This window comes from Tiliqua scincoides, chromosome 8 (assembly GCF_035046505.1).
Source record: "Tiliqua scincoides isolate rTilSci1 chromosome 8, rTilSci1.hap2, whole genome shotgun sequence".
NCBI classification, from domain to species: domain Eukaryota; kingdom Metazoa; phylum Chordata; class Lepidosauria; order Squamata; family Scincidae; genus Tiliqua; species Tiliqua scincoides.
The window spans coordinates 8,348,195-8,362,493 of NC_089828.1; the positions used below are offsets into that span (position 1 = coordinate 8,348,195).

Here is a 14,299-nt window from a genome sequence, read left to right on the forward strand (position 1 = left end):
TTTCAAAGATTTTAGAGAGACTGACAAGTGGGTTTGGTTTTCCATATTATCTGGCTGCCAATGCCACATAGTCAGGTAGACCTGGGCTCTGCATCAAGAACATAAGAACAGCCCCACTGGATCAGGCCATAGGCCCATCTAGTCCAGCTTCCTGTATCTCACAGCAGCCCACCAAATGTCCCAGGGAGCACACCAGATAACAAGAGACCTCATTTTGGTGCCCTCCCTTGCATCTGGCATTCTGACATAGCCCATTTTTAAAATCAGGAGGTTGCACATACACATCATGGCTTGTACCCCGTAATGGATTTTTCCTCCAGAAACTTGTCCAATCCCCTTTTAAAGGCGTCCAGGCCAGATGCCGTCACCACATCCTGTGGCAAGGAGTTCCACAGACCAACCACATGCTGAGTAAAGAAATATTTTCTTTTGTCTGTTCTAACTCTCCCAACACTCAGTTTTAGTGGATGTCCCCTGGTTCTGGTGTTATGTGAGAGTGTAAAGAGCATCTCTCTATCCACTTTATCCTTCCCATGCATCATTTTGTATGTCTCAATCATGTCCCCCCTCAAGCGTCTCTTTTCTAGGTTGAAGAGGCCCAAATGCCGTAGCCTTTCTGCATAAGGAAGGTGCCCCAGGCCCGTAATCATCTTAGTCGCTCTCTTTTGCACCTTTTCCATTTCCACTATGTCTCTAACTAACTAACTAACTAACTAACTAACTAACTAACTAACTAACTAACTAACTAACTAACTAACTAACTAACTAACTGGCCTTACCATCCCAGACCAGGCAGGCAGCATCTCCCTGGCGCAGGCAGGCAGGCAGACAGAGAATCTGGGGCATGTGAAGCTGCCTTATCCTGAGTCTGGCCCAGGGTCCACATTGGCTTAGTGGCAGCCCTCCGGCACAAGCCCTATTTGGCTCCCCTTTTTATGTCTGTGTACATGTCTCACCTACTCAGAGCAGAGAGTGAGGAGCCAAGAGTCATCCTTTCCGTACAGGTGATGCACAGGCCAGCTGTCCTGTTCCTCTTCACCCGTCCCGCTTCCTGCTGGCCTTCCCCCCAAACACCTGGCAAATGTATCCAGCTGAACAACTGTCCAGGTCTGTTTCTGCCACGCCTGAGCAGTGCAGGAGGGCACAAGTGGCAGGAGCCCCAGAGTGGCAGAGGAACTGTCCAACAGACTCTAAGGAACTTCCCTGTGGTCTGCTGCACCAGAACTGAAGAAACCAAAAACGTTTGGTTCTGTAGTGGTTCTGATCACTCTGTCTCTTCCTGGAACTCCTCAGGGCCCTGATTCAGGACATGTCAGGGGTTTGCCTCCTCCTCTTCCTCTGCAGGCCTCAGATTGCCAAACAGATGCTGTGTAACCAGACCCAAGCGCTGACCAAGAGCCAGGCCCATTGTTGCCAGTCCGTCTCCTGAGACCCCAAGTGTGATAGGACTAATCAGGACCAGCATAGGGGTGCCAAAGTGATGCCCAAGGAAGTCTGAGCCGCACCTGAACTGCTTATCCACATGAATTTTCCTGCCCGCTGATCGTTCCTTAAAAATGAAATTGAATGACCAGTTCAGATGCAACAGGCACTCCTGCAGGAGAGATCTGAGCTCCTTCCCCCCCTTGCCCCCTGCTGCCTTGAGAGGAAATGTTAATTGGCTCAGACAGGCTGGGAATTATTTCACGGAATTATTCAGGAAAGGGTCTGTCTCTTTTAATCTGTGGCATGAGGCCAACACTGGAGTATTGTATTCTTGATGGCTGCCCAGAGAATGGGGCTGACCTCGCTGAGAAATGTTGCACTTTGAAGTCACAGGGAGAGGAGTGATAGTTCTGGGTGCTGAGTTGGATCCGTGTTCACACGTGCGAGTCACTTCTGGTGTTGCACTTGTCCAGTGCCAAGCAAGCCCACAGGAGCCAGAGATGGACCTGCCAGCCTGCAATTCATCAGACCTTTTTTTATTTTGGATACACTTAGGAATCAGCCCAGCCCTGCCTTTGCAGGTGTCCTGATGGCGCCTCTTTGCTGTCTCTTCAGAGTGCCCAGGACCTTCGGAGATGCACAGGGGTAACCAACAGCAGCGCCGGCAGGCAGGCAGGCAGGCAGCAGCAGCAGACTCTTCCTTTGCGCCCGCCTCCGCGCCCACCTGCCAGCCCCCCTCTCTGCGGCCGGCAGAGGAGGCTTCCTCCGCGGAGAGCCACGTGCCTGCCCTGCGCGCACCCGCGGCTCTGGCTCCGCTGCAGCCAGGAGGCTTCAGCAGACTGCGGGCGGAGGAGGAGCAGAGGAGGCCGGTCCTTCGCTCGCTCTTCCTGTAGGCTGACGCGGATTCCTCTGCGGGAAAATCCGGCGGCGGCTCCTGGGCAGGGACCCCCGTCCTGACGCCTTTCCCGAGGAGAGCGCGCCGCGCCGCCCGCCCGCCTTCTGGAGAGCCGCCGCTCCTGCCCGCGCTTCTGCATGACGGTCACCAAGGTAGGCACTGGCGGAGCGCGGGCTGCGGCGCTGCTGCCTCCGAGCTCCCGGGCCGGCAGCAGCCGGAGGTTCGCCCCGCGCTGCTGCAGTTTTAACCCTTGCGGAGGCCGCCGGCCCGCCCGGGTGCCCGGAGCAGCCCGCTTCCCGCCTGCCCCGCGGGTGAACGGGCAGAGCCCGGAGGGTCCCCCGCGGAAGTCCCGCTGCCCCCGTTCCACGCTTGCCGCGCGCCCCACAGGTGCCGCCGCGTGGCTGGAGGGAGGCAGTCCGCAGAGGCAGGTGGTGGGAGGGGCGGGGCGGGGCGGGGGCGAGGCGCCAGGCGGCGTCGGGATGCGGCAGGCAGGTGCACAGGCGCGGCCTGGGGCCGGCTGCTCGCCCTTCCTCGCCTCGGTCGCTAAGCGGTCGGGCGGGATGCAGAGGACATAGACGGGCGTGGGAGCAGCAGAGGCAGCCGCAGCCGCGGAGAGACCTCCGGCCCGGGAGGGCTTGGAGAATCCGCTGCCGGGCTTGGAGAATCCGCTGCCGCGCCGCTGTGCACAAGCGCCGAGCCCTCTGCAGAGCCGGGCACAGCAGGCGCGGATCAGGCTGCGGCTGGAGGAGAACTCCTGCTTGCTCTCCCCTGATCTGCTATCCAGCGTGCCTGTGGCAGGGACGTGCGGGGCCGGGGAGGCAGAGCCTCCCCGGAGCCCTCGGAAAAGCGCCGCTGTCGCTGTGTGAGGTGTGCGAGCGCACGCAAGCCATGCGCACAGCACAGCACAGCACAGCAGGGGGGTTGTGAGTGCTCGCACACCTCCCCAGCCGCAGCGGCGGTGCTTTCGCAGGACTCCGGGGGAGGCTCTGCCTCACCGGCCTCCCCGCCCACCGCCCGTCCCTGGAGTGTGAGTTCCTGGGAAACGTGCGCAGGCATTCAAGTGGGGCGATGTCACCGTGTCCCAGTCGCCCCGATGCAGCGCACGGGAACCGCGTGGAGGCCCCCAGGCAGTGTCCGGGTCTGCCACCCGATGGAGACGGCCCACCCACCCCACGCGCTTCCCACCTGCTGCTTCGCAGCGCCATCCCGTCGGGCCGTCCACGCGCCACGGGGCCCCGGAGGAGATGGGAGCGGCCAGGCCCGCGGGCCAGGCCCTGCTGTGGCGCGGCGGTGCCCTGCCGGGCTGCTTTCAGGCAGGTGGAGCCCCCTCGAGGCGGAGAAGAGCCCCGCGCGCTCTCCCTCCGCTCCAGCGACTTCGCCGCCTCCGCGCACACGCCCAGCCGGATCCCAGGGCGGCCGGCCTCTGCCCCGGCGCAGAACGGACCCCTCCCGGTCCCGGAGAGCCCCACGCGCCGGGCCAGCGTGCAGCCCTTCCTCTCCGGGAGGAGGGGGTCCCCCTTCAAGCCCTCGCGCGGGCTGCAGTCTGACCCTTAACGCTCCACCTTAAAACATCGCCCAGCAGGACTGCAGCGCCCTCCAAACGCTGATTAAGGGCCCGATCCTATGCAGGGCTACTCAGTCTTATTCTAGTCAGTGGGGCTTACTCCCAGGAAAGTGTGGCTAGCTTTGCAGCTGAAAGCAGGGACCTGCGGTCCTTGCTCAAGCACACTGAACTGGATTCAGTGTGTGGTTATTCTGTGGAACTCCTTGCCACAGGATGTGGTGATGGCATCTGGCCTAGATGCCTTGAAAAGGGGATTGGGCAAATTTCTGGAGGAAAAATCCATCACGCATTACAAACCATGATGTGTATGTGCAACCTCCTGATTTTAGAAGTGGGCTATGTCAGAATGCCAATGCAAGGGAGGGCACCAGGATGCAGGTCTCTTGTTGTCTTATGAGCTTCCTGGGGCATCTGGTGGGTCACTGTGAGATTCAGGAAGCTGGACTAGATGGGCCCCCTTTTGCCTGATCCAGCAGGGCTCTTCTTACGTTCTTATGTTGTTATGACTCCAGTGGGGAGTCTCTGCCTCATCTCCCTCCCACCCACCACTGATCCCTGGATTAAAGTGTTCCCTTTAATCCGGCCTGGCTTATCTTCCATGCTTCGAAGCCTGGCGGGCTCCTCACATGGGGGCAGAACATTCTCCAAAGGTTCCTGGTTTGGTTTTGCCATTTCCAACCAGCCTGACCCCCGCCCATTTACTGGGAAGCCAAGTCCGACTGGGACTTCCTTTCAAGTACCTGTGCATAGAGTGCTGTCCTTAATGGGCCAGAAGGAGAGTGCTGGTGACAACTGTGACTGAGTGTCATCTGAATGTCTGCAGCCCTGCAGCAGCCATGAAGCCAAAGGCAAGTTTCAGAGTTTGCAAATGGGTAAGCTGTACTTGGAGGAATCTCAGAAGCCAGAAAGGACCTGCTGTGTCCAGGCTGTGGGTCTTCATCTTATGAGAGTCCCATCCTCCTCTCAAACAGCAGAACCAGGTTTTTCTGGAGGGACTGTGCTTCTGAGTAGCAATGGGGCACCCAAGGGATGTGATGGGCACATGGCCTAATCCTGCTTTGGCCTAACATTGATAACAACCGAGGTGCTAAAAATACCTACAGTTACCTGGAATTCCCCACATCATGTCAAAGGTTCTCCACTGATGAAGCTTGTTAGAGGAAATCTCTTGAGTTAAAAATGGCAGCAGCCACATGTGATGGTAGCCTCAGAGGGGGTGGCAGTGGGGGGAAGGGGGGAAGGGTCCTCCACAATGGCAGCTTCTGGGTCTGCATGCACAATCCAGGCCATGTTGGAGCCTGGGTCCCCAGGATGGTGTCACAAGGCATAGTCTGAGGACTCTGGATGCAGCCCCCTTGCTGGAGCTCAGCAGGTCTTGGTCTGGTCAGTATCTGGATGGAAATCCACCTGGGAAGCCCCCATGTATGCTGTCTGTAATGGAAAAAGGTCAGGATGAACAAATAACAGGCAAGGAGAGACCATCAGATGGGAGAAGGAAGCCCCTTTAGCAAGTCCCTGGCAAAAATAGAGTTTTCAGAATTAAAAGGTTCTGCATCAGATGTGGAGGCATTCCTCTTGCCACTGGTTGCATCCTGCTGCCCTGCTTGCCACACTTGGAGATCTGGGCGGGAGCAGTAGCATAGCTAGAGGGGGTGCAAAGCACTAAGTTTTGCAGGTGCCTCACTGTACCATGCAAGCAGCCCCTCCCCCTTCCCTTTGTACTCATTCCAGCCTGCTAGAGCAAAACTAATGCTCTAGGGCAGTGTTTCTCAAACTGCAGGTCAGGACCCACTATGTGGGTCGTGAACCCATTTCAGGTGGGTCCCCATTCATTTCAATATTTTATTTTTCATATATTAGACTTGATGCTACCATGGTATGTGACTGCATTTGGGGAAATGTTACAGACCTGTACTTTTAACAAGCTATTATATATAATCTTTTAACAATGGTAGTCAATGGGACTTACTCCTGGGTAAGTGCAGGTAGGATTGCAGCCTAGGATTGTTAAAAATTTTCCTGCTTGATGATGTCACTTCTGATCATGGCATCACTTCTGGCAGGTCCTGACAGATTCTCATTCTAAAAGTGGGTCCTGGTACACTGCTCTAGGGGAAGATTCTTCATAATCCCAGTATAGAATGCAGTGACAGGTATCATTTAAACACAGGAAACACAACTGGCAGCAGACAGAAGTTGTACAATCAAACCAGCTGTTAAAGACTCAAAAGTAGTTGGGCAGTAGAATGGGGCACCTGCTCCATTGGACTCCCTTAGAAGGACTCTCCTTGGAACAATTCAGGATCTGGTGGCAATGCTGCTCTGATAAGGAAGACTGGTGGGGGGCGAAAGAGAAAGCAAACTGGTGTTCCACATTGCCAAGGGAAACACTCTTGTTGGCTGCCGGTTGGTATGGCAACACAGGAAGAGAAAAGCTCAAGGACAATTTGCAAACTGGGTATTGCAAGCTACAGATTATAAGACATTTTAAGGTTGGAAAACTGAGGAGAGGTGGGGTAGGGCTGATTCACACATGCATGTTCATGGATTGATCAACGCAACACCCAGTGTTGAGCGGTTGGCATGTGTGAATGGGCCCATCAGAGCATCACAAAACGGTCATATTGCTTCAAGCAGAGCAGTGCGTTTCAACGGTCAGCTGCCACTCATCAGGGCCCAGCTGACACCTCCTTCAATTTCTTCCTCTGTGCTGGCCTAGCAGCTGGTTTGAATGCAATTGCACTGGATGTGATGTGAGAGGTGAAATGGAAGGACTGTTGGTGGTGCTAGAGCAGCAGGCCCCTTCACACCTGCAGACCATTCACTAGTTGCTGCAGCCAAGTGATGAACGTCTGTGTGGAAAACCAGGCCAGAATTTCTTGAAACATTGGGAGTGCCATTGGAATCCAGGTATAAGACTGCATGGAAGTTTCCTCTGATGCCGCAGGCGTTGGGATGCTGATGTGTCCTGGTTCCCTTTTCCCTTCACTCCTTCTGTAACCTGGGTGTCTGCTTTTGGCTAGAGTTGATGGGGAAGGCAGCAGTTCTCTCACTTAGGAGGGGAATAGCAGTTGGGGGTCATACCAGAAGCTGATGATGATAAAAAGGAGTGTGGCAGAGGAGGTGTCGTTTATCCTCCTGTCTGTGGTCCTTTTGCAAGCAGACATCAGGACACATGACACCTGGATGAAGGGAGGCTCAGGCTGTACCCCACACACACTGTCCTGGGGAAAAAACCCCACTGAACATGACAGCAGGGCTTATTTCTGAGTACGCCTGCATGATTACATTTATGGCCCACCACAGATTGCTAAATCTCTCTTTATGCACAGAGGGGAGGGGGGATGAGTCCTCCTGGTCCCCACAACCTTTCTCCACCCCAACTCTAATCATGCAGGTGCATGCATGATGCAGTCTGCCATACAAGACTCAGTTCAGCACAATCTCACACATGCTGACTGAGAAGTACAGTGGTTTTTGTGGTGTTCAGTAGAGCTTCCTCCCTGGTGTGTTTAGGGATGCAATCCCAAATATGCTTATCTGAGAGCAAGGGTGCAGTCCTAACCCACTTTCCAGCACCAACATAAGGGCAATGCAGCTCCAAGGTAAGGAAACAAAAATTCTCTTCCCTTGAGGAGGGCTCTGTGAGTACCACCCAACTGCAGGATGCAGCACATGCCCCATTGGTACAGCTATGCCAGTGCTGGAAAGTTGGTTAGCATTTGGGCCTCATTGAATGCAGTGGCGCTTACATTGGAGGAAAGTTGATTTGACCACCATTACACATTGCCCAACTTATTTCTTGGATTCCTGCTGGGGACAGTGCTGGAGAACACCTAGTTCTTGCTTCTGTGATGTGGGACACCTGATCCACAGGTGTGCAGGTTTTTGACTCTTTAAAACAAACAACCCTCTAAAGGGGGCAAGCTTCCCCAAAAGCTCCTGCCTGGAGAACGTAGGGTCAACTAGGCCGAGAGGTGATTCTTAGAGAGACTGACATAGCTGAGCACAATCATTTCCTGCCAAGAGTCAGGGTGGGGACAGGCAGGAGAAGGCCATGTAATTTTAGGTGAGCAGTGCAATATCTTTGACATCCAGGGAGGAGAAGGAAGCAAAGGAAGAAAGAGCAGACCTAAGAAGGCTGGAAACCCCATGAGTGCTACAGTCTCACAGTGCGATTGGGGCAGGACTACTCAGAAGAAAGCTCTGCAGAGTCTTGGGATGTAATCTATGGGTTTCAGAGTCTATGGGAAATGAACAGAAAAGGGTGGAGGAAGAGACACACTCCCACAGAAGGCTCAGACCAAGTCCCTAGTAGCTTGGTCCCATTGAGTCCAGTAGGACTTGATCTCAGAACAATGTGGGAAGACTGGGATAATTGAGGGGGGAGGGGAAGAGAAAAGGCTCCTGCAAAGTCTCAGAAACTGAATAGCTTGCTCCAGGGCATGTTTAATCTGAAGGGGTTGAAACAAATAATAAAGTCCAAAAAGGCACAGAAATGGGGCAAGTGGGAAGTCGGGTTACCAAAGAGTTCATGATAGGGAAAGGACTGAAAAGGAAGTCAGAAAGGTTCGAAAGAAGAAGGAAAACTGGAAAAAGAGAGAGCAAAAAAGAGGAGGGAAAACAGACAGAAACAAACAGTAAAGGGTAGGAAAAAAAGATGGGAGGACAAAATGAGCAGAAAAACACAGATAGAAAGGCTGGGGGCTCCCCAGCATCGTCCCATAAGATCAGTCAGTGAAAGCAAACAAATTACTCACTTTAGGAGCTGGTGAGATGCTGCAGGCACCTTCTTGTACTCTAAGAAGTAAGGACAAGGGGGCCTTGGAGCATGTGGTCAGCTCAGGAACTTGTTTCCAACTCTAGAACTGAACTCATGGTTCTTTGCAAAAGAACTCGTGCAAAAATCTGCCCTTCTGGATTCCGCACACTGAGCTTTCTTTGCTTCAGCAGACTAATTGTGGGGGGGGGGGGGAGCAAAAAGGCCTTTTGTGATTGCAGTTGTTGGACAATTGGAAGTCAGGAACCCTTGTGGATCTGTCCCCAGCTCCCCCAGATCTCTGCCGGCAGATTACTGGCCTCCTTGCTGCCTGCTCCTGGTGTGACTGCTCTGCAAGTGTCAGTGATATTACTTCTCATTTGGCTCTGAGGGTTTGGCCCACCAGAAGGATTTTGTGAGGGTGTATTTGTGATATCATCTGTATCTGGAGAAGTCCAGGCCTGGGCATGTTGACAGTTAAAGGGGGAGCAGCAGTAAATGCAACACAGATGACCCACCAAGGTGCCAAGGGGGAAGGATGACTATATTGACTCCATATTTGGCGAGATAAGTATGCAAGTGGGGAAGGGATGGGTTTGCTCATATTTCAGTGCATATCTCTGTCTGTGGGGGTGGGGGTGGCTGTGAGCTTAGGGGACCTGGTACGATTCTTTGCTTGTGGCCCCTCTTTCATCAGGCCTGACTGACTCATTGTAGATGTTCAGATAATAGTCACAGTGTGTGTCTGTCTCCTGGGGCTGCATCTCTCTCCCTCCAAAGTGAATCAAAACCCTCTCATTGAATGGGAGGAAGCCTCCAGTCACAGGGCGCTCAGGCATGGGAGGGTGGACAGAGATCTCTGGGTTTGCTGCACCTTAACTATGGCAGAGTGGGAGGCTTAGGGCCCAATCCCATCCAACTTGCCAGCACTGGGGCAGCTGCAGTGCAGCCCTGAAGTAAAGGAACAAACACTCCCCTACCTTGAGGAGGTCTCTGTAACTGCCTCCCCACCACATTGGCACAGCTGCACTGGCACTGGGAAACTGGATAGGATTGGGCCCTCAGTTCAGGGCAGCAGAGACCCCTGCAGTGCCTACACCTTCCTGGGGAGACTTCTGCACAGACCGTGATCTGGTTCCATCCCCTGCCAAGGGCTGCGCATATTTTGCTACAAGCAACCTGGTGCAGTGACTGGGCACAAACATTCTCAGGCTTTTAGATGCATTAATCCTCAGGCCACCAGAAGAGAAAATGGATTAAGTCCATTAAGACCTCAGTTTCTACCTGATGCAAGCAGAGGGCTGGTTTTGCACTGGAGTGACATGAATTCCGGGTATCCATATATACAAAGTACACCCACTCCTTGCTGCAAGAGTTGCATCTTCCAAGCCCTTTCAATTTTCAGTCCTTGTGTCTGTGTGGCAGCCCCCAAAGGGCAGGGATGACCCCATTTTCTTTTCCTTCTGGCTTTCTGGTGGCTCTTCAAGCATCTCCTGAAAATGTAACCTTTGTCTTCACCGTGTCTTGAAATGGGGGAGGGCATTAAAGGGAATGCGGCCTGGTTTCACACCCACTCCAAGAGGGCTCACAACCCCTCTGGCCCTGCACAGTGCTGCCGACCACCCTGGTAGAGCAGGCCGCCCGGGTTCCCTGGAGCGCAGTTCAGCCTGCGAAGAAATGCTGCGTGGGTGCCCGTTTCTGAGTCAGTGGGAGCTGGGAGGAGGCGGGGGAGGGGCCTGGTGCCTCCTGCAGCGGTCCTGCATAGCCTCTGGAGCAGCGGTGGGATGGAAGGCCTGGACCCGGGCGGGCAGGCCTCCGCTCCCCTGAGCTGCTGGCCTGGCCTTGTCCCAGGTGGCCACTGTGGCGGTGGACTTGTGCCCGCAGCCCGCCTGCCCTCCTCCCTTCCGCAGCCCCCCAGTCTTGCGTGCTCCCAATTCTGAGCTGGGGGCTTGGAGACTTCGGAGTGTCTGGTTTCCCATCCTGACTTCCAGCGCCACGTGGGTGGGTAGACCTGGGCCCAGAGACTTTTCCAGATGTCACCACACTTCCCCCCATTCAGCCCCCCCGTCCCCATTCTGCTCACTCATCCCTTTGCAAAGGGGCCCAAGAGAAACTGTGTACCCCCTGATAAAAGCCCTCTCAGAGGCCCTAGTACTCGCCACAAGAGTGTGGGAATCCGGGGGGGGGGGGGCTCTCTCTGCTTTTGCTGGCACTGAAACTGTCTTCACCCTTCAAGGACCAGGCCCTGCCTTGCCCTGTCCTGCCCAGGTTCCTGCAGCGCCATGCGCTCCGTGCCCTGCTGAACCTGCTCTCCACCATCCGCAGGTCATGGCACTGCCAGTTCAAAAGCTGCACCCAGCTATGGCTGCACAGGGAGTGGCAAAGGCCCCCCCCACGCACCATGTGTGCTCCAGCTGCTTCTGCCACCAGCCGTACAGAAGACGGTTACCATGCAAGACGGTAACTGATGGGACTGCTCAGCTGGCTGGCTGGAAATGAGGTTGCCTCAAGTCTGCTGGTGCATTTGGCCTTGTTCTTCTCCAAAGGGCAGGCTGTAGATTGTCTACAGGAGACCTGCCCTCTCGCTAGAATATAGCAGGACAAAGGGTGAAGCTGCCTCAGACCCACTTGGCTCCTTCTAGCTCAGGACTCTCACCACTGACTAGATGTGGATCTCCAGGACTGCAGGCAGCAAAGGGCCTTTCCCAGCTCCTGGACTGAAGTCAGAATGTTCTGCCGTGCAAAGAACATGCTCTACCACTGAGCAAGATTCACAATGCCCACCTGGCACCCAAGCCATGCAGCTGTTTCTGAGGTAGAAAGGTGGGGGAAGCAGGAAAGTCACTTCTTGGTGCAGAAAGCTTCAGAGTTATGGGATCAGCAATGCCACAACCACCAGTGCTCATGGCTTGAAGCATGTGTGGAATCTTTCTCTTCTTGCTGGTCTCCGCATCTGCCACTCACAGTGCCACAACAGGACCTTTATTTAAAGGCTTAAGCATTGCTGAGGAGGCAGAACTCTCCCCCCCCATTCAATCCTTGGCTTCTCCAGGTAGCAGATGAGGAAGGACCTCCATCTGCCTGGGACACTATAGTGTTGCTGTCTGCTTTAGGTGGTCTGGCCTGACCCAAGCAGCTTTGCTGTTTTAATCTCTCACACAGAATATCACCAGTACCACCTCTGAGGGTGTTTCTGAGTTACCCCCTTCCATAGTCTGGCACAGTGAGGCATGCTTTTTGGGCTAGGACTACTCTGAAGGTATTTGCAAACATGCAGAGTTAGCTCGGAAGTGTCACTCCCGAATCGGCCTTTTCAGCCACACTAGACGCTGTTCCAGAACCACCATTCAGAGCGCGATACCATAGTCTTTCGAGACTGAAGGTTGCCAACACAGAGTTAGCTCATTTAAATAGCCCAGACTCACTGTGGCCAAGTGGGGCAGAGAGGGGGAGGCTTTGTAACTCAGGATGAGGTCATGAGGCGTCTTCCTCTCAGGCGTTCCCATGCAAGCTGCAAGAGGGAGGTACAGGAAGGGGCTTGGGAATCAAACAAACATTGTCTTGGAAGTTGGTGTGATGGATGAGACAGCAAAGAAGCAGGCAGGAAGGGAAGGGGGGGGGTTGTGTTCTACTGGAATGCAGGAAGAGTCTTTCTATTGACTGAGATGTGGCTAGAGGTGAGCACCAAAACCTCATGGCCAGCTTTCCTCAGGGGCTCTGTCTTCAGGATGGATGACAGGGCTACAAGGCACAGCAGTCGCTTTCACATGTGTAGTGCAAGTAGGGAAAATATGCTTGAGGGCTGCCAGATGCTGACAAGGACCCAGTTCCAGATGGTTGGGATCTGGGACCAGGAGGCGTAGCTGGCTGTCAGTACAACTAGAGTGGAAGGAGGTGCCTTCTTGAACTTGAACCAGCAGGAGTCAAGTTCTAAGGGAGCTGTCATAGGGATGCAACACCCACCCTTCGTGCATCACACTTCTCATTCACTTGCGGGTTTTGCAAGGGGAGACTGAGGCATGCCACAGTAACCAAACCTAGCTGTTATTGCTACACCCCAGCCTGACCCCCAGGGTGCGTGTGTGTAGAAACACTGCCCCCAGAGGTCAAGCCTCCCCTCAGTCCAGGGCTAGCCAGTTAGACATCTCCCAGTGCTGGACCCCATTCTTAGAGAAAGAGGGGTGCTTGCTGTCTCAGCCACAGGCGCTCCTGCTCACACCCTTGGCTCAAGTAGGGACAGTGATCTAGCAAAGAATTCCAAGCTCTTGCTTTAACCAGGCAGGCAGCGCTTGGTGTGAGTGAATGGAAACTGGCAGAGTGTGAAACAGGAAATAAGTGACCTGTGACGAAAAGAGCTCAAAAGCAGTTTCTAGGGACACATTTCCTGCACTAAGAAGTCCACGGAATCTCCTCCATCACTAGACTAGTTGGTTGTCCCAGGCAGTTGGCTCTGCCCTCCTCTCCCAAGCTTTCCAACCTCTTTTGTCTCAGGGCAGGGACCTGCTTCCCTTCTCCTGCAATGCGTCGAGCACTTTAAAAATAGTCAACACTAATACTGTGAGTCATGTGGGTCTAAGCCAGGCCACACAGGCTATCATTTGAGCAAGGGACAAACTTTCTGCTCCCCACAGGTGCATAGGGTAGCAGCAGGTCAAATCCAGGCACGGGGCAAGAGTCAAGGCAGCAGGCACTGAGGCAGAGACCTGAGCTCGGAGACAAGTTGCACACCTTGAGGAGCCCACTGCACAGTTATGGCTTTAAAGGGTGTGGTGCATAGTGATTGGCTCTTGGAGGTCAACTGAGCAGAGGCACAGGCAAACTGGTACTGCAACCTGGATGGCTCTCAGAGCTCAGCCTGCTGGGTTTGCCATTGAAACAGGTGTGCTGGTAGTGGAGGCCCTGATTTATCTTGGGTCTGATGCTGTTGTGAAGTTAGCACCCTGGTTGATCTGGCCTGTGTTGCAAAAGGGAAAGAGACAAATGTATGGAATATGGACAGGCAACAGCTATTTGCTGGGATGCTGATCTGGAAGCTCCTGGTGCAGGGGCTGCTTGCTGACAAGCAGCAATTGCTGGGCAGCAGGAGAGAACCAGTGCTCCCATGCCCTGCTTGGAGACTTCTCAGAGACACCCGGTTGACCACTGCTGGACATGGGACTGGGCTTGGTGGATCTCCTTTGGTCTGGACCAGACTTGATGTTCTTGCAACCCTGATCTTGGTCAGGTGGACACCCACTCCACTTAGCCAGCAGGTTTGGAGTGTCACATAGCCACCTGTCCAGCATAGCTGTCCTACTCACACAGGCCCGGACACCAGAACAGAGATGACCAGGCGCTCCTCTCCCCTCCAGTTTTAGCACAAACAGCTCATCTAGCAAACAGTCGAGTGCTTCGGAGTGACTTGCAGGAAAACAGCGATGGGTTTTATGAGAAACCGTCTCCCTCTGAGTTATATTGCAATAACCTTCTAATTTGCCTCTAGAGCAGGGGTGTCCAAAGTTTTTGACAGGAGGGCCACATCGTCTCTCTGACACTGTCGGGGGCCAGGGAAAAAAGAATTAATTTACATTTGAAATTTGAATAAATTTACATAGTTTTACATAAATGAATATATTAAAGATGAACTTATATGAATGAATGAAGGTCTTGCAATAGC

The 14,299-nt window shown here is 54.0% G+C and overlaps 1 protein-coding gene across 2 annotated transcripts in view; it reads left to right on the plus strand.

Moving 5' to 3' along the window:
* The first annotated feature begins 2,325 nt into the window (after window positions 1–2,325).
* CORO2B (coronin 2B) overlaps window positions 2,326–14,299 on the plus strand; it is a 58,879-nt gene continuing 46,905 nt past the window's right edge. Inside the window, exon 1 of one of the 2 annotated variants that reach the window (XM_066635471.1) lies at window positions 2,326–2,472. In XM_066635471.1, coding sequence (XP_066491568.1) covers window positions 2,458–2,472 — 15 coding nt within the window. In that variant the 5' untranslated portion in view covers window positions 2,326–2,457. Of the gene's footprint in view, window positions 2,473–12,127; window positions 12,168–14,299 lie in introns of those variants that run through there. The other variant, XM_066635473.1, reaches the window with a different exon arrangement.